The 25,051-nt window shown below is 44.3% G+C and overlaps 1 protein-coding gene across 1 annotated transcript in view; it reads right to left on the bottom strand.

The window, feature by feature from the left end:
• Positions 1 to 1,214: 1,214 nt before the first annotated feature.
• Positions 1,215 to 25,051, bottom strand: part of LOC147716989 (uncharacterized) — a 555,946-nt gene continuing 532,109 nt past the window's right edge. The window contains exon 16 of the mRNA XM_086919831.1: positions 1,215 to 2,450. Coding sequence (XP_086775957.1) covers positions 1,215 to 2,450 — 1,236 coding nt within the window. The remainder of the gene's footprint in view (positions 2,451 to 25,051) is intronic.

Below are 25,051 nucleotides of genomic sequence, written 5' to 3'. Positions count from 1 at the left end.
TCTGTAGCTTAAAGCTGTATTACGATTTTAAACTGGTACTAATGAGTAGAACCCTTTTGCCAGAAGGTGTTAACCTGTATGCCAAGCATTTGGAATCCAATAGGTCTCGCATTTACGCGAGTTTAAGCTATTGGCATTTTGTAAATGACAATGCGTTATATTTATGTTTCAAAAACAAAAGCATAAATAAAAGGTATTGTCATTTACAATGCCAATAGCTCAAAATCACGTAAATGCGAGACCTGTTGCATTGCAAATGCTTGTTTTTTTAGATTTGATTAGAAATGGTTTTGATAGGCATTACTTTTTTTTGTTTTTGCATTATGTGGAAGAAGATAAATATTTTTTTCTGCATCAAATTAGATGAATTTTAATATAGGTTTTACTTTGTTTTACTGTGTTGATGTATTTTGCAATATTTTAGTAGATATAATTTTAATATCTATCTTTAGGTTGTGTGCCATTTGTTTTTTTAAAGATGAGAGAGATTTCCTCTACTGTACTCCCATTCTGACCAGTGGCGTAACACAGGCCCCCGCAGCCCCGCGGTGTGTGGGGGCCTTCGAGCTGCAGGGGGCCCCCTCAGCACAGATCTCATACCAGAGAGCTCCAGATTAAATCCGGAGTGGGGGCCCTCCATGTACCTTGTGGGGTGGCCCCAGCAAATTGGGTTACAACACTGATTCTGACCCCAGCTCCCAGTATTCTAAGGTGGAGTAAGCTAAAGCGGTTTCTAATGACACTGTATCTCTGATTGGCAGCTCCACCTTGTATCTGAAAATTGAAAGGACAACAGTGTTTGACTAGTGCATCCAAATACTCCCCTGCATTCTCCTCTGATATTCCAGGACCAGTAACATTGCAGGGGTCTATCAGTGCACCATATCTGTAACTTAAGTTTTCCTGTTCTTCAAAGGCTGTGGTGTGTTCTTCCGGTACTCCTGCATCCTGGCCTTCATTGTATTTTGGTAATATAATACAGAAACTAAGGCCTGGAGCTGTCAGTGCACCTCCATCCTAAGAGCAATATCACCCTAATGTGCCAAAAATGTTACCACATGGATTCTGTCTGCATGCTAAATACTGACTTTGCCTCACAATCAGAAGCATGTCAAAACATAGTTGCATTTTCATGCTTTATTTGTTACCACTCCCTAAGGGACTGAACGTTGGAGTCACTATGATGGTAAGAAGCCTAGATAGTAATAACAAAGTCAAGGTGTGATGGGTGGCTCCCTTGGTGCCCAACTAGCCTTCACTTCCACATGCTTCAGCATTACGCTCTCACATGTATCTTTGTTGCCATATGCTCCATGTTTCTCCACATGCCTGGTTCTTAGAGTGGCGTGTTCTTTGCCTTGATGTGTGCTGTGCTCTGATGTCTTTCGGCCATCAAATGTGTCATGCCCCAAAGCACCATGTATTTTGTGCCCCCATGTTTCCTTGTAATTGCCCATGCACTGTATGTTGCCCATCCATATGTTTGTGTTATTTTCTGCGCCATGCGTGTCATGCCTCCGTGTTTCCATGTTATTGCTCAAACTAGATGTGCTGTGATACATCGCTTCTTTGTTATTTCCTGTGCCACATGTACCCTCACCCCCACTGCCTGCGCCTTGTGTGCAATTCTCCCAGTTGTCTGGGGAGTACGGTTCCCAATCATCCTTATAATCAATAGCAATTAGCTCCGGCTCCTCTTCATCTGTGTGAATACTGTCCCAGTCATCATCTATGTCGTTCTGTGTGCTATTTTCCCATTTGTCCGAGTATTCACCTGCGCTTGATTCCCGCTCCTTCTTATCCTCTTCGGAGATACTTTGCAGATCTTCCTTGCATTCATGCGAACTTTGCTCCATCTCATCTTTATGTTCCTGCTCCTTGCTTATTTCAGGTGTGCCATGCTCCAATTCCTCTTTGATGTCATGCAGGTCACGCTCCCGTTCCTTCTGGATGTCCTTTAATTTGCGTGACCATTGCACTCTGAATTTCCGTGCACTTTCCTCCAGTTCCTCTCTGATCTCCTGCATGATCCGCTCCCAACCCACCTCATGCCCATGGATAAGATATCCCCATTCCTCATCATATTCACGTGTGTTCTCTTCTTTTTTCCTCGACTCCTCCATGTCCTTGTGAGTATCTTGTTCCCAGTGGTAATCACAGGCCTGTTCGACGTCACTGAGTGGTTGCTGTACTGCACCCTTAACCAAGTCACCTGAGTAGCTCCTTGGGTGACAGACTGAATCCGCCACTCTGTTCAACAGAAGCTTGTCCTTCACAAGATCTTGGCAAACACTCCAGGACCAGGAGTAGGTTCTGAAGAGGCGGGAAAAGCTGAGGTTCATAGGGTCTTGTGCCAGCCGTTCACCTCCCAGCTTGTCCCACAGCTGCACCATTGATCCCTGCTTGTCCAAAGATTGCTTGTCGTAGAACTGCTTCTTCCCTTTCTTCACCTACCAAGAGAAAGATAGCGTGAGAGCGGGCTGGGGTAAAAAAAGGCTTGCTTGAATCAGACCAACAAACAACATTCTTGGCAGCACAGGCAGACATTCTACACTAATTAACTCGTCACTTTTGGGTGCTCATCAGGATAACTGACTGCACCATGCACGAAACGGGAACCATACACCACACATTTGGGACAGTAGAGCAAAAATATTATGGAGGTAAGTAATCATGGCATGGGCATTGGACAAGACATGTTGAAGAGATGAATGATCACTTCATGGATGGTAGTGCTGTTAGTATATGGATAGTAGTCCAGACATGTTACAGAGGTGACCAATTGGTAACCGGTAATATAGTGGATGGACATACAGGCACGTAAGAGAAGTGACTGATCAATCCAGGGCAGGGGTCTATTAATGTTACATAAATGAATGGCCAGTGCCTCTACGGTAGTACAGACAAATGAAAGAGGTGACATCAAAGCTTCTGTGACAAGAAAGATATGTTACAAAGGGAAGTGGCCTGTGCATGGGCAAAAGACACTGCATGGAATAAAGCAGGCCGCTATTTGATGGATGGTACATAGACAGCTGGTCAGGCATGGTACAGAGAAGACTGTTCAGTGCTTATGTATTGGATGGAGCTAAAGACCTGTGAAAGAGATGGCTGGGCTGTGACTGGCCTTTAACCCAGTCATGTCAAAGAGGTAAGTGTTCAGAGTTTGGCTTGTAGTACGGACGTGCAAGGGAGAGCCACCTAGACAGTAGACAAGACATGTTACAGATGTCACTGATGAATGAGAGAAGTGGACATGTGAGAGAGGCCTCTGGTCAGTGCACAGATGACGGAATCAACATGTTACAGGGGTCATTGATGACCACGTGGGTCAGCCACCTCTATCACATGTCTGTTTCCCACATTCAGCGCTGATCGGACGGGTCAATAACTGGACAGAATACCATGCATATTACATATTGGTGATTCCTGGATGTTCCTGGGCAGTGTACAAGGCATATGTGAGAGGTGATTAGGGAATGGCTGGACCTTATATAGAAAGAGTGGCAGAGCAGACATCCATCATAAACATAACGGAAGGTAGTGCAAGTGTTTGAAAACTTCCTCCACAGGATATAGGGCAGTGGAAATGTTCTTAACATACATACAAGAGAGAACAGATTATTGTAAACAAATGTGGAGAGTACCCACATCCACAATCAATACTTTGAGGTTAAGATAACCTGGGATGTATCTTTAACGTGGGTACAGGTGCAGAAAGGAGCTTGTTTCAGAAACAATTACACCTTCTAAAGCACATGTACTAAGGACAGATTTAATACAACAATTTGCACTAGTCACAGACTTGTGTCTGCACTGTGGGGCTTATGAAAAGCCATACTCTGTATTTATTCCAGCTCCTAAAACTTTCAAGAGGAAGAGAGGAATGCTTGAATTATTCTCAACCACTGGCGATCCCTCATACCGCATTACCGTCCTAATAGTGCAGCACAGGTTTGACAACATAATGAGGAATAATGTATTTATAGTGGTCATATAGCACAGATCTAGCCAAATGGAAATGCTACATGTAGCAATTAACTGTGGAGCCAGCAAAGATACAGAGAACAGGATGAATTAACATCAGAGTCAGTGGGGGAGATGAACTCTGACGAAATGAGTATTTAAGTCTTTTCAGAAAGAAACAAGGTTAGGATTCATTCTTATGCAGTCCGATTAAAAATGCACAATATGGAGGCTGAGCAAGAGAGGGTTTGCTTTGATGTTTTGCCTTCAGTTTTTTTGTTTTTTGTTTTTAGTAATTCAAGAACCAGATGGTCACTTCCTGAGTTTATTATTAAGATACCGAGGTAGGGCAGTGTAGATTCCTCATGAGTGATAAGAGGAATACTAAAATCAACTCTTGCTTCAAGCGTTAGCCATTGACGGTGCTTAGGATAGGGAAATGTGATCTGATTTCTTTACCCCCAGCAACTAGATAGGCAGTAGTATGCAGTAACCCTCAAAAGGGTGCGGTTGAGGATTTTGGAAGGCCAACTAGAGTGGTATTTTCCCCATTTACATGACTGAGCTAAAGGGTTTGCATTGTGGATCTGAAGTCAACAGGGACGATAGTTTAAGTTTTCTCAGTAGTTGGAGTTAACAAGATGCTGCTTAAGTTAGTTTCCAGATATGTGGTCATTTTGGTTGAGCTTAGTGACAAGGATGTAGCACAGAAACTTTCCACGAGAAACCATAGCTCGGAAGATACCGATAGGATGAAAAGTGACCAACTAATTTTGGACTAGGGAGGGATTTCAGTCAAAAATATGAGCAAAAAATTGACCTATTTGAGATCCGTTTCAGAGCAAGAGAACGCATCCAGTACGCTACATTACTGAAGAAGGACGTCAGGGCTAAAATCTCTGATAGCTAGGAAACACAAAGGTACAGGTGCATATTGGTAAATAGAAATGGTGTTTACTTGAAAAACTGTTGCTAAAAGTTCCATACATAAGTTAAACAGGTGAGGTGATAGGCTGGAACACTGCGGCACACCATGCTTCGCATGTTCTGGAGGCGATTTAAAAGACGCAATTTTCATGGACTGGAGCTCAACCTAGGAAAGAATTCAAACCAGCTCGGAATGGTTCCTTCTATTTCTGTTCTAAAGCTTAGAATCTGAAGGAGATTCGTAGGGAGACTAGCATGTCAAACACTGCAGAGAGGTCTAGATGAATGAATATGAATATTTCTCCCTCGTCTAAGATTTTTAGTGCAACAGCCATAATTTTTATGGTGGTAGTTTCTGTAGTAAATTAGGAGCGAAAGTCAGATTACATTGAGTTCGTCGTGATCGCCGGGATGATGTCGCTGGAGTACTTAGACGCCGCCCTCGCGCACTGACGTCAGTTCTATACATAGCTTTCTGTGCCAGGAACGTAGAGCCATGCAAGAAACCGACACTGGTGCCATGAAACTAAGGCCCTGAAAGGGATGTCCTTAACCCTAGATATCGGTTCGCAGAACAGGGAGGATGTTTGGGGTGGTAAGGAATCTAGCACTAACTAATGTTTCTTACAGATATATCATTACCGAAGGGATGTAACTTGTGCATCTGAAAGAAACACGTTAGTGTTAGATGTGTTAGATTCCTTACCTTAGAATAGATACCCTAGCAATACCAACCCCGGTGGTGGGTCTGCAAACCAAAATCACACCAGAAAGTCCTGGAGAACTGACCTGCCAAAGAAGCCGTCTCTCCGGACTTGGCTGTCTAGGCAGTAATGCTTTGCGAACGTGTGCAACGAGGCCCACGTGGCTGCCTGACAAATGTCCTGCAAAGGGACTCCCCATCCCAAGGCAGTAGTAGCCTCTGTGGCCCGAGTGGCTGGGCACGCAGCCCCTCAAGAGGATCCTTTTTAGCCAAGGAATAACACATCTTGAAGCACAAAACGACCCACCGAGAGATGGTCCGTTTGTGCACCGCCTGTCCCTTCTAAGCACCTATGTAACTAACAAAAAGTTGGTTGTCCACCCGGAACTGTTGTGTGCAGTTTAGGTAAAAGAAAAAAGCACAGGTTTTGGGTCCAGACGGTGCGGTGGAGCCTCTCTTCCTCTTTTGAAGGATGCGGAGGCGGAAAGAAGGTGGGCAATGTATTGGTCTGGCCGATGTGACAGGCAGTAACCACCTTGGGTAGAAAAGAAGGACGAGTCCTCAGAACAACCTTGTCCGGATGGACAGAGAGGAAAGGAGGCTTAGAAAAAAGAGCCTGGAGCTCACTCACTCTTCTGGCAGAGGTGATGGCAACCATGAAAGCAGTTTCGAGAGTCAGAAGACGAAGAGGACAGTTATGGAGTGGCTCAAAGGGAGCACACATCACTGAGGCATTACAAAGGGAACAGGAGGAAACGTGAGTAATGCCTTTCAAGAATCTATTTACAACACCGGACTCGAAAAGAGAAGGCTGATCAGGAAGCCTCAAGAAGTCTGAAACAGCTGAAAGATATCCCTTGATGGTGCCCAGAGCAGCCCTACTGGGCCAGGGAAAGTAGAAAGAGGAGAACTTCAGAAAGGGAATCCACAGCCTTTGCTGTGCACCATGCCACAAATTTGATCCACCTGCAGGCGTATACCGATTTTGTGGAGGGACGCCTGCCTGCCAGAATGACATCACAGACTTCAGGAGGCAAGTCAAATGGCATCAACTGTCACCGCTCAATCTCCACGCATGTAGGTGGAGGCTGGACAGGTTTGGGCGGAGGACCGTCCCTTGCTGCTGCAACAGAAGGTTCTCCTGAAGAGGCAGTCGAAACAGGGGATCGATTGACAGACTGAGTAGCTCGGGATACCAGTACCTTCGTGCCCAATCCGGAGCCACAAGGATGACTTGGGCCTGGTCGCGCCTGATCTTTTTCAGCTCTCTAAGCAGAATTGGTATAGGCGGAAAGGCGTATAACAGACCGCAACTCCACTCGCAACAAAAATCGTCTCCGAGCGAGTTCCGCCTTGGAAATTCCAACGCGTAGAACTGATGACATTGCGTATTCTCTTCGGTGGCGAATAGATCTAAACAAGGCTCTCCCCACTGCCGAAAGACACCTTGCGCCACGTCCAAGTTCAGAAGCCACTCGTGATCCATCATGCACCAATGGCTGAGTTTGTCCTCCCTGGTGTTCAGAGAACCGGCCAGGTGTTGAACCACCAGGGTGATGCCCTGATGTTCCAGCCATGTCCAGAAGCGCAGAGCCTCCTGACAAAGGGTCCACGACCCCACCCTGCCCTGTTTGTTGCAGTACCACATGGCGGTGGTGCTGTCCGTGAACAACTGCACTACACTTCCCCGGACTGAGGGAAGGAATGCCCGCAGCTCCAGAAGGTTGATATGGAGCCGGGACTCCACCGGAGACCAGAGGCCTCTGATCATCGCCTCTCCCATGTGGACCCCCATCCCAGGAGGGATGCATCTGTCACCACTGTGTGCTCCGGTTGGGGTAGGGAGAGGGATCTGGCATTGACCCAATCGTGGTCCGTGAGCCACCACTTCCACTGTCTTGCAGTGCCCTCTGAGATCAGGATGTGGTCAGACAGGTTGCCATGATGTAGCGCCTACTGGAACCTCAGCTCCCACTGCAGAGCCCGCATCCGCCATCTGGCATGATGTACCAGCAGGATGCAGGAGGCCATCAGACCCAGCAGCCGTAGGACCACCCTGACCGAAACTCGGGACAAAGGCTGAAAGATCGGAATCAGAGCCTGACTATCCCAATCCAGCTGCTCGGGAGGATAAACCCAAAACTGCGCCGAGTCCAGAACCGCTCCGATGAAGAGGAACTTCTGGGAGGGACTCAGATGTGACTTTGGCACATTGATGGAGAACTCCAGCGAATGCAGGAGGTCGGCCATAGTCTGGAGGTTGGAGACGACTGTTTGGGGCGAGCCCGCCTTCAACAACCAGTCGTCGAGATAGGGGAAGACTGGAACCCCTAATCTGCTCAGATGAGCTGCGACCACCACCATCACTTTCGTGAACACCCGAGGGGCACTGGTGTGGCCAAAGGGGAACACAGTAAACTGAAAGTGCTCGTGGCCTACCGTGAACCGCAGGTAACGCCGGTGAGTCGGCAGGTGGGGAAGGGGGAAATAAGCGCACTGCAAGTCCAACACTACCATCCAGTCTCCAGGGTCTAGAGCAGCCAAAACCTGAGCTAACGTCAGCATCTTGAAGTTCTTCCATGGGAAGACGATGACGCTCCTGAGGTCCAAGATAGGGCGTAGGCCCTCTTTGGCCTTCTTGGGAACCAGAAAGTAGTGGGAGTAACAACCCTGTGCTACTTCTGGGCCAGGAACGCGCTCGATTACCCCCTTGGCCAAGAGGGCCATAACTTCCTCCTGCAGAAGTTGCAAGTGTTCCCCCGACATGCGGTGGCATGGCTGGAGGGGTAATTTCGAAGGGGAGGGAGTAGCCCCTTCAGACGATTTGCAGCACCCACCTGTCCGAAGTGATGCTACGCCAGTGGAGCAGGTGATGGCAAACTCTGCCTCCCACTGGCATGGAATGGGCCTGAAAGCTCAGACTAGGAAGGCTTTGAGGCAGCTGCTGCGGGAGTGGATGTGGACTGACCGGCTCTCTGTCCCCCTGCTCCGCCATGGCGGAATGCACATCCGCGACCGCGTTGAGGCCGGTTCTGCGGCCTGTGGCTGGACAAACATCCGTGGCCACGAAAGGAGCGAAAGGCAGAAGGTTGCTGGCGCTGGGCTGACAGGCCCAAGGACTTGACCGTAGCCCTGGAGTCCTTGTAGCGCTCCAGTGCGCTATCTGCCTTGTCGCCAAAGAGGCTACCGCCATCAAAAGGCATGTCCATGAGAGTGCTCTGGACATCCCCTGAAAAGTTTGTTGATCTCAGCCAGGCTTGACGACGAAGCCTCACCGTCGTTGCAATCACTCTGACCAGCGAGTCCGTGGTGTAAAGTCCATACCAAATGGAATACCAAGCTGCATCCCGCCCCTCAGCAAGAGCCTGCGTGAGCCATGTCTTGGCCTCCTTCGGACACTGGGGCAGCACGTCCGCCACCGTATCCAAGAGAGAGTGGGTGTAACGGTCCAAAAGGCATACGTCAAGGCCCGGCAGTTGGGGCAAGACTTGTCATCGTGGTCGGCCCCCAGACAGTAGAGACACCAGCGGTGGGGGTCGGTAACCAATATCAGTCAGTGACAGGCGTCACACGGCTTGAACCCGAGCATCCCTACTGGCACCAGGAGTCGAAGTCGACTCAAAAAAGATAGACAAAATTGTCCAAAAAGTTAGCGAAAAAAAGGAATAAGGGTATGCTCTCCCCGGATCTGCTCCTACTGGCGCGGAAAAAAGAAGAATGGACGTCAGCGCGCGAGGGCGGCGTCTAAGTACTCCAGCGACGTCATCCCGGCGATCACGACGGCCGACAGACGTGGAGCTGCAGACGACGTCTACCGAAGCGCAGGGGTAATGCTGACGAACACTTTACTGATCCAGTCTGACGCCTGGGGATATTCTAAGGTAAGGAATCTAACACTAACGTGTTTCTTTCAGATGTTGCAGTACCAGTAATCTTTCAACTATTTTTCACAGAAGTGGTAATTTAGAGACTAGACCGAAGGTCTTGAAGGATGCTCGGGTCCAATGAGGAGTGGAGTGATTTGTCCATATTTTACATCCGATAGGAAAGAATGCCTTTCTGTCAGGCGTATACTATTTAGACCGGAAAAGGTGCGCTATCTTATTTTCCTTAACTAAGAACGACAGTAAAGGGTCCATGGAGTAATAGGAGGGGTTTGTCAAAGACATTTGGGAGATGGGCTGAAGATCAAGTTTTTTAATGCAGACCATTTGGGAATAGCTCTCCTTAGGTGACAGTGCACCCATTTTCAAACCAAACTGTCTGATGATAACACAGTATAACTGTGTGCAAAATTCCAAGTTTCCATGCAACAATGCATGGAGCTCGTGCACTAATTCATACAGTTACACCTAAATTGAAGTACAGCTTCTGCTGCTAGAGGGTTGGGGTGAATTGCAGCATTGATTTGAACGGCAGACATTTTGAAACAAGATCTTTTACTACACTCCTTCCTTTGTCCGGCCATCCCAACAAGTGCACTAGAGGCTTCTCCACTCAGCACATTAGTGAGTGGGGGTTGCATTAAGCCGCAGATCCCCAGTCTCGTAAGGAGCAGAGTTTGCCAACCCTGGAGCTGCTCTCTTGCTCACTGGTGTAAAAAAAACTTGAGGAGGCCCCTCTACAAGGTACATGGAGGGGCCCCTCTGGACTAAATTGAGAGCTCTACAGCCAGGGCACTGTGCTAAGGGGTCCCAAGCGGGGGCCCATGTTACGCCACTGCTCTTGCTGTGTAACAGCAAGTGATCAGGGTCAGGACTGGCTGATAGACGTGGTTGCTAGGGCCTAGTCTATGTCTCTGGTGCACAGTTTGTGCATGTGGTGCTGTGGGGTTAGGAGATTCTGCCCACGAAGCAATGATCAATCCCTGTAATGGATATTTTTTTTTGTTGCAGATTTATATAGCCTCAATTTGACCCAAAGGTATTGGAACGCTTTACATGAGCACCAGTTATGTTACACAAGGACACATTCATTTTTTTGGTAGGCATGGGGAAATTAAGTGATTTGCCCAGTCACACGATCCAAAGTAGGCCGTCTAGCCGTGAGACCACATCCTCTCCCCAAGGAGGCTGATTGTCATGACATGCAGTGACTGGCCATTTTTTCAGTTGCTGGGCTGCTGTTAGGCCACTGCCTGTCTCCCCCTCTCCCCTTCTCGATGAGCAAGCAGGGCGCAGTCAGAACACACCTGTGACCTTACAGCTGCTGTGGCCAGGCTGGCTCGAGACGAGCCTAGTGTATGACTGTGATCACCACCACGAAGATCCAAGTCCAGAGTTGAGTAGAAAGTCAGTGGACAGGGTCACTAACTGCCGAAAGTGCCACTTAACCCTGATCAAAAGTAGGTGGCACATATTATTGTGTAAAATGTAATATTGTCATTATTGTGTATATTATGTGGAAGTGGAACTGTATAAATAAAGGCAGCAATGGTGTCTCAGCAAGTGTTTAGTGGTGATGGGGAGGAGAAGCGAGGTGAAGTCGGGTTCAGTAACGTTCGGTGTGGTTGGTGGTTTGGTCTGGTCATCACTAATACAAATTGTGTGTATGGAATAGTTGAAGAGTTAGTTTAAACCCTCCTTTCCTGCGTCTCTTCACCTATATGATCGATGTGCCTTTGTGTCCGTCTCCTGCCTGGAGCCTGGATACCTGTGGCTAAATTCTAAATCAATTTTCAGTTGCCTAACCAGTCTCTAACTTCCATGATGTGCTAAGCTAGAGCATTGATGGCATCTCAGGACTTCTAGGCCAACCGTACTTGCCATATTTGTCCAAGTTATAGAGTGCTAAGCATTTGATAAAAAGGAAACATGTCAAAAATGGTTGCCAAAATTGTCTGTGTTCACTGTACCACGCATTTCAGAAAACTGCGAACAAAGCACAAAAAACAGGTATCAGTGGCACAAATGTTATTTAATAAACTAGACTGCGCAGAGCACACTGCTCTGCTGAGTAGATTTTGTTTGACAGATGTCTTAGAGCAGAGGATGTAGTACATGTGTGCAACTGCACACATCAAGAGGCTGCTTGGTTGGTTGCATTTACATCTAACGCGGTGTGGAAAAGGGGCCGCTCCCTGCACCTTATCCTGGTCGGTTACCTGACGGCAACCCCCTTCGATGGATTGAGGAACAACTGGCTGAACTGAAGCTGGACCTCCTTACTGTAAAAGATAACCTCCAGACCTTCATACAATGTTCATTAAAGAATGAGAAATTGTACAAACCTCATCTTACCCCGGGGTTGGATCTTCCCACGCCCCCTGCAACTCCTTTAAGTGGTGGAATGGAAAGGTCCTCTGTTACTTGCCGGAGTAACCCACGCTGGCCCTCTCATCCTCTTCCCAACATCCATTACAGGCCCTTTAGATTCCAGCCTCAGATGTCAGAGGAAGACACGCTACAATCTTACTATCATATGAGGACTATGCAGTCTCTCCTTGCATCATATCCACTATCACATCTGATCTGGACAGAGAACCTAGCATTAACATTAGATCCTTGAATAAGGATAACTTACTTCAGAACATCACATCGCACCTAGTGGAAGCAACTACAAACTCTCATATCAAATTGATGCTTCTCAACTGCAGAGCAGCAGTGAAGCACACAGCAGATATCTCCAAACTCATCATATCACAAGAATTAGACCTCCTGATTCTTACAGAAACGTGGTTCTATCACTCCTCCTCCCCAATGCTTGACATTCGAATTCAACCTGGCTATGACACTATCAGATGCGATAGGGCTATTAATTTGGGGGGAGGGCATTGCCTGCATCCATGGGTCCAGGCTCGTTTTGAAGCAGACTCATAAGGACATGATGTCCTCCTCTGAGCTCCTAGTCGCTGAAATTTGGAACAAGGGCAAGATTGTATGTGTGCTTCACTCGATCTATCATATCCCTGGGGAAAACAACCAACTTTTCGTAGAACACTTGATGGAATCTATCTCTGCCAGCTCAGCCCTCCATCCTAACCACATCTTCCTCGGTGACTTCAACCTTCACTGGAATGACTCTAATGATCTGTTAGTTCGCTCTTTTAAGACTTTCCTCTCCGACCTCAACTATATACAGGCTTGCAATGGACCCGCCTACTGCAAAGGCGCTACCATTGACCTCATCATAGCTAGAGATCACATCATTCAACTGGATGACATAGTACCATGTGATTGGTAGGATTATCACCAAATCATTTTAGACAAGTTCAACCGCTCAAAAACAAGCAACTGACTCGTAATCTGAGAGACATCAAAACCTCTAACCTATCCAACTTGAGCCTTAATCTTCTGGAACCTCCCACCAACATGACTAATTTGGAAGAGTTGACGGATCATTACTTCAATGCCATGTCAAATGTTCTCGACTCTGCAGCCCCGAAGCTACTCAAAAGGATTTCTTGCAAACAATCCAAACCTTGGTTCAGTGGTGCCCTTAATGGCGAACGTCGCAAACTGAGGCTCTCAGAGAAACGTTGGAGAAATGCCCCCTCCACCTCTAGCCTCAAACAGTTAAGGAAGATGAGAAGCTCTTATAACAAACTCATTCGCTTTGCTAAATACGATCCTTTCAGAGATCAGCTTGACAGCGCTAAAAATCTTCCCAAGAAACTGTTTGATATCTTCAAACAACAGGCTAATCCTATTCCAGCAATCAAAATCACTGGACCCAGAGAGGAGGACTTCTCAGCGCACTTTGCTGAAAAGTCTAGAAGTATTGAGCGGGGACTGCAATGTGTCGCTGATAACCTGTTGTCTATGAGCTTCTTTGGTTTCACTGCACCCACGGCAGTGTGTGTTCCATTTTACCCCACAGAGTACACATCCATAAACAATGTCTGCTGGAATACCTTTGGCTACTGGATTTGGAGAAGCTGTCACATTCCTTGGCTTCTCTTAAACCATCTGACCATTTCAAGAACCCACTCCCCGCCAAGATGCTAAAAAGACCTCAAAGTGGTTGTTCTGCCTCTCTGGTCCAGGATCATCCAACAATCTCTCTTACAGGGGAGGGACAAGTCAAACCCATCGCCAAGAAGCCTAATGAGGACCTAACAGATCCCAATAACTTCCGGCCGATCACCAACATCATGTCTTTAGTGAAACTGCTAGAGAAATGCATTCACACACAGCTATGCAGCCACATCGAGAAATTTCAGCTCCTCGGCACACATCAATCAGGCTTTAGATCAGGCCATAGCACAGAAACAGCTCTAACTCGCATTGTTGATGACACCTGGAGAGCTCTTGACCAAGATACGCCCTGTCTTCTAATCCTTCTGGACTTGTCCTCTGCTTTTGACAAGGTTTGATTAACCTTCTTCAATATAGGATGGGGTTATCCGGCCCTGTCCTAAATTGGTTCTCCTCTTTCCTGCATAACCGAACACAAGAAATCAAAGTAAACCAACCTTTGGCTGCCAGTACCTCGGTCTCCATTGGGGTGCCTCAAGGTTCTGCACTTTCGCCCATGGTCTTCAATCTATGCATGGATCCTCTAACTGCCATTCTGAATGACTCATACATTCAATACCACATGTACGCAGATGACACTAAACCGTATTTCAAGATCTCTTCTCCAGATGACAATAACACTTTTAATGGAGCGCTTCAAAAAACTCAACAAAAGGTAACACATAACCATCTGTTACTTAATTCTCTTAAAACTGAATTTCTCCTGATTACCCCCACAACCACGAGGCCCCCACGCAAAACTGAATCAAAAAAATCTCTGTACTCAACTGCACCCCGCATATGGTGGACTCTGCTTGCTCTTTAGGTGTCACCCTACACAAATTTCTAAACATGCAAGGTCACATCGGTGTCATCATTAAGAGTGCCAATCATCAGCTCAACACTCTTAGGAAAATCAAACCGTACCTACCTCCCGAGGACATCCAGTCAGCAGTCCAATCCTTAGTTACCTCACCAGTAGAATAGGGATTGGTGACTCTAGGTGGGCTTCCTAAATCTAGGTTAGCTCCGCTGACAGCTACTCTGAATGCTTCTGCCAGACTAATCACAGGCGCCATAAAGCATGATCATATTACAGCTGGCTTAATCCAGTTTAACTGGCTTCCCATTGAAGCAAGCATTTGCTTCGAGATAGCCTATCTGACACATAAAGCTATACATTTTAATAGCCCCATTTACCTGGCAAAAAAACCCGAGCTCTCCGGATCCAGTAGAAACTTAAGAAGCTCCAATACCCTGCTACTGAAACCAACGAAATTCAACAAAAAAATAACTTATAATCGCACCTTCTCAGCGCTGGCTCCAAGAATCCGGAATGCCCTGCCAACAGAGATCCGAGCCATCCCTCGACTGCTTCATTCAAAAAACAGGTCAAATGGCTACTGTTGGAAGAACTTCATCAGCAATAGCCTCTATGTCATTTGCTAGACACTTTCATGCTTGACAATCATTTTTACCTTGTGTGTTGAAATGTACGCTTGACAATTATTTTCACTTTGTGTTTGAAATATATGATTGACAATCATTTTTACTTGCAGTTCAAAATTTATTTAGACGTTCTTTGGAAGTAATTTGATGCTGAAACTGCTTGGCCCCATCTCGGTGGGTTTTTACCTGTTTTTTCACTGACTACCTCTTCTTCCCATCGCACCCTCATTTACTTTATGCTTCAGGTTCCTCTCATGTTGCTTTATTGTATTGTACTTATATGGCCTCTGCACGTCAAAGTCAGTTTTCCTCTTTGTACAGCGCTCTGGTACCCGTCTGGGTCTTGTTCGCGCTTTATAAATCTTTTCAAATAAATAAATAATCTATTTACTTGGGGCATGAGACCAAAGGTTCTATTGCAACTTCGTTTGGCCAACAAGAACAAGAATGCATGGTGCAACGTGAACCCATTTAAGAACTTGCTCACAGGAGACCTTGCTATGTGCTTTAGTTTGAAGTTTTTTGCTTTCTTTCATTGCCACTGTAGCATGTGGCCAATTTCCTACAGCATATTTGCTATTATTTTATTTAGGCTGGCTGTGTTTAGTTGAAGAGAAAGAGTCAAACATTAAGACATTCCTCTGGCGATATTACTCTAATGAGGACAGTAAAATGCTGTTATGTATGTTTATAATTGAGGTGACTGGGTATTGTGATGAGACAGGTGGCCTGAGACAGTCTGCATGTCTTCCGTTTCTTTACAATGTGACCGGAAACACAGGGAAAGGATAGCCATGGTAGACATCTTTCTTTCTATGGATTATGTGGATTGAGGAACATGTTATTGTCCCCTAATTAGCCGCCATGTAGTAAATTAGCCCCAGCCCAGTGTGTGTAACCCGAAGCAGCCGAGTGTCAGTCAGCACTACGAACAGCAAGGGGGATAATGAGGGTGATTTGATCATATTTCTTCATCCCCTGAATGAGACTTACAGTGCCTTTTAGTGTGCCCTACTGCCCTTAATGTTTATTCCTTGCTGTCTCATTGTGTCCAGCCCGACAAATCACAATAACTTGTATTACTTCAGTAGATTTAATTTGTAAAGGTATATCAATAAATAAGGATATTTGTGAGGTACTCCGCATTGCTATCTCAAAGTCTGTTTTGTGGTTATATTGAATAAGCAGCTACCTACATCATTAGCTTGAGAAATCTCTTTATTGATGTCATACTCTTAACTACGCATTCACAACTGCCTTAATAATCTTCTTGCTTTCTCAAATGTGCTTGAAAATGAACCATTTGCCCACTCTTTTTTTAAAATGTTCTCATTGGAAGAACCGTCCGAGCTACCCTTATGACTTTCGGGCTCGCTCCCTGTGTTCGCTCGCCCCAGGTCACTCATTCACAACTTTTACGCCTCACCACTTTAAAATGTCATCAGCCACCACTGCCCACAGCTCATTTTGCACCTGCAGCTCCCCCACTGTGCCTTCTGTAGTGAAAAAGTGAGTGGTACGGCTATTACAGGGGCTGCATCCGTCCACTTACTGTTAGCATAAAGTAGCTTTTTTAAGATCATGAGATTGTGAACTGTTCCTACCCATGTGCCCATACTGGAAATATCATTTTAAATTCAAGGTAACATTGAATAAAAATAGCTCCTACCATGGGCTTTTAGTGTATGTGTTGTAAAAAGCACAATCGTTAAAAGTGCACATGTTCTTTATAAGGGCATAGTTCCATACTAATCTGTTGTGCTGTATTTTCCCTAAGATTGTGGTTCTACGCAGCATGCCCTGCAGGAGGTTACACAGTGATACTGCACAAATAGAATAGACGCATTTGAGCTTGCTTGTATTTGCACGTGTTAATGCATTAAATCTACATTAATTGGTTTTAATGACTGACTCAGATTCTCCTTTTTCAAGCAGGGTTTGTGAGGTTTTTTCATGCCCTTGCCATCCATCCAAGTTTTTAGGGATAACTACTGATTAGCAAATCTCCATTGAGAATATTGCTTCCACTCATTTTTAAGGTCGAACTAGACAGCGCTTGTGCTGTCAGGTGATCTGCTGTATGTACTTTGTGGGGTCCAACTCCTCCCACGCTTTGGTTTAGGTTTTGTGTGTGTCATTTCAAAATCGTAGGCTGCAAATGGCTAATTGATGGTGCATGTCCCACCTTTTCTCAAAAGTTAGCTCCCATGGAGTATTGCCGCGGGAAAGGGGAGGGATGCGCACGCTGCATTTTGGATGCGCACGCGGCTACTTTTACTTTTTCTGCCTCAACGCGCTTTCGGTGTGCCAACACCCACCAATTCTACTTCAGACACACAGTGCCTGCCCCGCAATCAGTGTACCTACAAAGCTCCACCCGCTCCTCCCCTCAATGCCATAGATGTTTTTCACACTTTGTTTCTGCCTCGCATCAGACGCACATCGCCTGCCTCGCAATTAGTGTACCTACAAAGCTCCTCCCTCAAGGCCATAGATTTTTTTCACACTTTGTTTCTGCCTCGCTTCAGACGGACACTGTCTGCCCCGTGATCAGTGTACCAACAAAGCTCCACCAGCTCCTCACCTCAATGCTCTTGTTTTCTTTTTCAAACAAGTAGGGCTTTGTTATATGATTCTCGTCTGCAAGCCTTCCCTGAACCGGGAAGTGTAGGTTGGTGAATCTTGCATTTTTGTTTATGATTCGCCTGCTTTCTAAACTTGCTCCTTCCCAGATAGATAAGCACTAGTCTAAGCTGGATCCCCACTCTGTTGGTGACTTAAAGGAAAACCAGAGCTGCTGAAGCTGTCTGCAAACCACAAGAAGGATCAGAGTGGTGCCCGAGGCATGCGTGACCCCTATCTGTCTTATTCCCGAGCACAGCTCTTTAATACAATTCAATTAAAAAACTCTTTATTTCAGTACAATACCATAAAAGGGATCACTGACAGACTATCGACAGTCAAAATATCGAGAGGACAAAATATCGAGGTAAAAATATCGACTGCAAGAATATCGACTTCCTATCTTCAAAAAGGTAAGTACAAAAATATCGACTCCAAAATATCGAGTGTAAAAAATGATAGACTGTCAAAATATCGAATGTTTTAAATGTCTTAGAAGTAATATAATAATAAATTAAATTAATGTAAAAATATTTAAAATACATAAATAAACGAAAAATTGAGAAATAATTAATGTAACTAAAAAATATATATATTTTTAATACATATATATATATATATATTTTTAATACATATATATATATATATATATATATATATATATATATATATATATATATATATAGAACCAGTCTCCTCCAGCTTCGCAGAGAAGGAAAGCACACACGGGACCCCAACAAGCAGTGAAAATTCCTTTTTAATTTAACGCAGACACGTTTCGTTTTAAAGAAAACTTCTTCAGTGCAGCCTGGAATTTGAGCAAGTGCTTCTCCCGCCCTCTTTTAAAGTACCTTGCCTCGCTTCGATTGGTTGGAAGCTGTACCTGTGTTAAGGCACCAGAGGAAAGTAAACCCAGGGAACCGGATTCACACGGAGCAGACACTCAGCGTCAGTACTAGCCCATGTGGGCGGTGTCTGCTCCCGTCTCTCTAATGCACACCAAGTCATAACAAGTGGGCGGTTCTCACAGTTTCTCGTGTCCCTCACCCTGCCACTTCACCTTACTGTGCCTTCCCGTTCATGAAGCCCCAGTGGGCTGCACGTCACCCACGAAGTCGCGGTCCACCTTCAGTGGCCGGGAAAGATGCAGGTAAGCGGCGTGTCCTGAAATATATACATATTATTTACAAAACATATACAATATTTTTTACGTAGGATAGCAAAAGGGTTACATTTAAGGTAATGAATCCAGTGAGTGCAACAGTAGAGAAAGCATTGGATAGCGTAGGGGTGAAAATTACTATTCCCACTCCAGAGAGTGCAACAGTAGGGAAAGCGTTGGATAGCGTAGGGGTAAAAATTACTATTCCTACTCCAAAGAGTGCAACAGTAAGGAAAGCGTTGGATAGCGTAGGGATAAACATTACTATTCCCACTCTAGTGAGTGCAACAGTAGGGAAAGCGATGGATAGCGTAGGGGTTAAAATTACTATTCCAACTCCAGTGAGTGCAACAGTAGGGAAAGCGTTGGATAGCGTAGGGGTAAAAATTACTATTCCCACTCCAGCGAGTGCAACAGTGGGGAAAACATTGGATAGCGTAGGGGTAAAAATTACTATTACCACTCCAGAGAGTGCAACAGTATGAAAAGCGTTGGATAGCGTAGGGGTAAAAATTACTATTCCAACTCCAGTGAATGTAACAGTAGGGTAAGCGTTAGAAAGCGTAGACGTAAAAATTACTATTCCAACTGCAGAGAGTGCAACAGTAGGGAATACATTGTATAGCGTAGGGGTTTAAATTACTATTCCAACTCCAGTGAGTGTAACAGTAGGGTAAGCGTTGGATAGCGTAGGGGTAAAAATTACTATTCCCACTCCAGAGAGTGCAACAGTAGGGAAAGCGTTGGATAGCGTAGGGGTTTAATTTACTATTCCAACTCCAGTGAGTGCAACAGTAGGGTAAGCGTTGGATAGCGTAGGGGTAAAAATTACTATTCCCACTCCAGTGAGTGCAACAGTAGGGAAAGTGTTGGATAGTGTAGAGGTAACAATTACTATTCCAACTCCAGTGAGTGCAACAGTAGGGAAAGCGTTGGATAGCGTAGGGCTAAAATTACTATTCCAACTACAGTGAGTGCAATAGTAGGGCAAGTAAATACTTCTTATTTAAATATAAATAATATAAATAGCAACACCAATTATAAATTAATTAAAATATTTTCCAATTTTGTAAAATATATTAAATAATCAATTTAAAATACAAATAAAATGTATTTAATAATAAAAAATGACCTACTAATACTAATTATTTACCTATTAATAATAAAATAATTAACAATTTAAACGTATTTTGAATAATTAACTCAATAAATGTTTTATTCAAAAATGTAATTACTTACAATTAAATTACTTCACAATCTATTCCCCTAAAAACACACAACCCACTGCAGAAATTAATTTAATAAAAGTAACATAATTATCAATTAATCAATTACAATAAATTACAAAATATATTTTATTTAATTACAAATTATTAATTAATTTACAATTAATTCTAAATAAATACCAATAATTAAAATAACATATTTAATTAATTATTACTTGCCACCCTATTACCCTATAAACCCACAACCCGCTACAGAAAATAAATTACTAAAATTAACATATTTATCAATTAATCAAATAAATTTAATTACCAATTATATTTTAATTAATTGTCAATGAATAATTAATTAACAAATAATTTTAAATAAATACCCAAAAATTAAATTACATATTTAATTAATTATAATAAAATTACTTACCACCCTATTCCCCTATAAACCCACAACCCGCTACAGAAAATAAATTACTACAATTAACATATTTATCAATTAATCACTTACATTTAATTACCAATTATATTTTAATTAATTGCCAATTATTAATTAATTAACAATTAATTCTAAATACATACCCAAAAATTAAATTACTTATTTATTTAATTATAATAAAATTACTTCCCACCCTATTCCCCTATAAACCCACAACCCGCTACAGAAAATAAATTACTAAAAATAAAATATTTATACATTAATCAATTAAAATTAATTAGCAATTATATTTTAATTAATTACCAATTAATAATAATTTAACAATTAATTCTAAAGAAATACCAATAAATAAAATAACATATTTATTTAATTATAATTAAATTACTTCCCACCCTATTCCCCTATAAACCCACAACCCGCTACAGAATTATATTACACAAAAATTTAATATTAATATTAACTTACCTCAAATTCGATATTTTTGTTGTCTATATTCTGTCTAGTCGATATTATGTCCATTCTATATTTTTTATTCGATATTTTTGCTATTCTAGTCGATATTAATTTTTTCTAGTCGATATTTTTGTAGTCTATATTATGTCTAGTCGACATTATGTCTATTCTATATTTTTAACTCAATATTATGACTAGTCGAAATTAAAAACTCGATATTTTGACTAGTTACCCCATAAAAGAGACAAACAATTAAATAAACACATTAAACACTTCATTAATAAATAATAAAAGAATACAAACCCAAATTAGTTAAAAGAGGTATATAGTTGAAAACAGGATAATCAATTACCTTATAGAATACAGACAACTAAAATATTTGATTGTTATAATAATGATAAAACAGGCTCTAAATTACTTCAGATTAGCACTTAGTTCGTATTTCTTTCTTACATACCACATACACAATAACATTCTGGAAACCACAAGCACAGTAGAAGGCGTCAAGTCGGTCTGAATAATTCTACTGGCCTCCAAATGTCTGGTGTTTCCTATGCGTCTACATATTAGAATTATCCACTTGATCCTAGCCCTACTATAGGTTGGACAAAAAAAACAACATATGAGCTACAGTTTCCTTTTCATGACCACAGGTTGGACATCTCATAGCAGCAGGGTCTATTATCTTAGCCCATCTTGAGGTAAATGTGAAAAGTGGAAAGTACCATATCTAAAATACATGTAAAGTGTCCTGGTCAGGGCTAAAAAGAGATATATAGTTGAAAACAGGATAATCAATTACCTAATAGAATATAGACAACTAGAATACTCGATTGTTATAATAAGGATAAAACAGGCACTAAATTACATGGGATTAGCACTTAGTTTGTATTTCTTCCTTACATACCACATACACAATAAAAATATGGAAACAACAAGCCCAGTAGAAGGCGTCAAGTCAGTCTGAATAATTCTACAGGCCTACAGATGTCTGGTGTTTCCTATGCGTCTACATATTGAAATTATCCACTTGACCCTAGCCCGAATATAGGTTGGACAAAAAACTAACTATGAGCTGCAGTTTCCTTTTCATGACCACAGGTTGGACATCTCTTAGCAGCAGGGTCTATTATCTTAGCCCATCTTGAGGTAAATGTGAAAAGTAGCAAAGTGCCATATCTAAAATACATGTAAAGTGTCCTTGCCAGAGATGGCTCAATATCTTCTAGACAGGGTTCAGTTCTATATGTGTCCTTTATCATTATAAAGGTACCTGTTAAATTACCCAATGTCAATGAGGTTTATAGTTTATTTAATCTGTGTGATTTAAATTGGGTCTTTATTTCTTTGGCTGAGACAGCACGACAGCTGGTCCCTGGATCATCCCACAATTTAGGTAAGCCCATTTCATTAAAATAAACCCTAATATAGTTTAACCATGGAATATCCGCTGCAACCAAATATCTAAGAATTTCCTCAAGACCCTGCAATAGAATAATAATTTTGGGGTAGCCCAGACTCTTCTCCAGAATGTCAAGGGTCTGACTGCTGCTTTTTCCCGCAATTGATCTAAAGCCGGAATCCAGTCTTAAAGGGATTCAGGGGGTACTAGCCTGTAAATTTAACACCTGCCTCAAAAACCTGTTTTCCACAAGCTCTAGGGTTTTAAGGTTTTTATGTCCCCATAGCTCCGCTCCATATAGTGCCACCCCATAGCCTTTCTAGAATAGAGCTGAGCAACTGGAGAAAATGGCTTAAAATGAAGTTCCCAATATATCTTAAGCAACCATCCAATCTGTTGCTCTAGTTTGATCTTTTGTTTGCTGATATGATGGACCCAATCCATCAATCCAGTGAAAGTGACAACCAAATATTCAAACAATTGGACTGGTTCTAAGGGGACCAAGTTTAGTATTGAGTTTGGTAGAGTCAAATGAAATTGGTTGAAAACCAAATACTTAGTCTTAGACACATTAATTTCCAACCCCATGTCTAGACAGAACCTGCTTAACTGGTACAATAGTTTCTGGATCCCAATCGACGACTTCGCCACAAGAAGATTGTCATCTGCAAACGTAAGGGAAGGAACCCTAATGTTTGCTAATTTGGGTGCATCATTATCACATATGTTTAAATATCCGGTCTCATCCTCCTGGACCTCTCGGCAGCCTTTGATGCCATCTGCCACCGCACCCTAATAACCCGCCTCTACAACACTGGGATCCAAGGAAAGGCCCTGGACTGGATCACCTCGTTCCTCTGCAACAGAACCCAACGAGTCTGCCTCCCCCCTTCTGCTCGGCGGCTACCAAGATCATCTGCGGCGTACCCGAAGGATCCTCGCTCAGCCCAACCCTCTTCAATATCTACATGAGCCCCCTCGCCGCCATCGCAAGCAAACACAACATCAACATCATCTCCTACGCCGACGACACACAACTAATACTCTCCCTCCCCAGCCACCGCCAAAACCAACCTCCAGGAAGGAATGAAAGGCGTCGCAGAATGGATGAAGTACAGCCGTCTGAAGCTCAACTCTGACAAGACGGAGGTCCTCATCCTCGGACAATCCCCATCAGCCTGGGACGACTTCTGGTGGCCCACGGCGCTGGGCACCGCTCCGACACCCACGAACCACGCACGTAACCTGGGATTCATCCTGGACTCCTCCCTCACGATGACCAAGCAAGTCAACGCCGTCTCGTCCTCATGCTTCAACACCCTACGCATGCTCCGAAAGATCTTCCAGTGGATCTCCACCGAAACCAGAAAGACTGTCACACAGGCCCTTGTCACCAGCCAACTGGACTATGGGAATGCTCTTTACGCTGGAACCACACCCACACTGCAGAACCGCCTACAGCGAATACAGAACGCCTCCGCACTACTCATCCTCGACATCCCCCGCCAGAGCCACATATCTGCCCACCTGAGAAAGCTGCACTGGCTCCCCGTCAACAAGAGGATCACGTTCAGGATGCTCATCCACACACACAAAGCACTCCACAACAGCGGCCCTGAATACCTCAACAACCGCCTCTCGTTCTACACCCCCACCCGCCAGCTCCGATCCGCCAGCCTCCCCCACGCCACCGTCCCTCGTATCCGAAGAACCGCCACCGGAGGAAGATCATTCTCCTACCTGGCGGCCAAGACATGGAACTCCCTCCCCGCACACCTACGACTAACCCAGGACCATCTCACCTTCGAGAAACGCCTCAAGACCTGGCTCTTCGAGCAGTAGCAGCTCCCCCCCCCCCCCCCCCCTCCCTCCGGCGCCTTGAGACCCTCACGGGTGAGTAGGGCGCTCTATAAATGTTAATGATTGATTGATTGATTGATTGAAACTCTGGGGACCCACCTATGGGAGGGTCAGGACATAGGAGTGGCTACACCCATTTCCTTTGTTCAGTTTCGCACCAGAGCAGGAGCAAATGGCTCCTGCAACTGGTTTGAGCTGGACTATGCACAGGGACACCAGATGTGCCCCCAGTGCAGACATCACAGCACTCTCAGAGTGCACCCACCCAGCCCCAATACACTAAAGCCTGTCTGGGAGCCTATTGTCAAGCCTTTCCCTGCTCGAGTTTGGCTCAGCAGCAGGAGGGAAGATTCGTGTCTGTGGCTGACAGCATCCATTTTGTGATGCCCTGGTCGAAAGAGCTGGTACCGGGTGTACTGGTGTGTCGCATATGTCCCTTTAGGAGGGTGAAATCATACCTCCCCCGCCAGTTACTGGTGGGGAGGTATGGTTCCAAGGGGTTTGACACCAAACACAAAATGTTTATCAGCAGCCGTTTTAAAGTTAGCATTTACCGCAAGGTTATAATTCACTTAAAAGATTACGGTTGGCTGCATCACAAACAACCCAGGAGAATAGGTTCCGAAGCTGCAGAGGGGGTCTGTTCATGCATGGGCACCCTCTAAAACAAAACCCAGCACCCTGCCTTCAGGATTGATAAGGCCTACCATAGGGGTGACTGATAGGTTTATATGTGCAGTGATATAAGGTAGATATAGTGAACCTATATCTAAGTAAGGGGTGCACCACCTTACATAGGCTGCAGTAGCAGACCTGTGGCGTCATTTTGAGTGGTCTCTCAGGGGTGTACAATACATGCTGCAGCCCCCTGGGAGGCCTCTGGGGTACCTATGCCCTAG

This window comes from Lissotriton vulgaris, chromosome 5, assembly GCF_964263255.1.
Source record: "Lissotriton vulgaris chromosome 5, aLisVul1.2, whole genome shotgun sequence".
Taxonomy (NCBI): Eukaryota; Metazoa; Chordata; class Amphibia; order Caudata; family Salamandridae; genus Lissotriton; species Lissotriton vulgaris.
The sequence above is the reverse complement of the archived record's forward strand: the minus strand, read 5'-3'. Positions and strand labels throughout refer to the sequence as shown.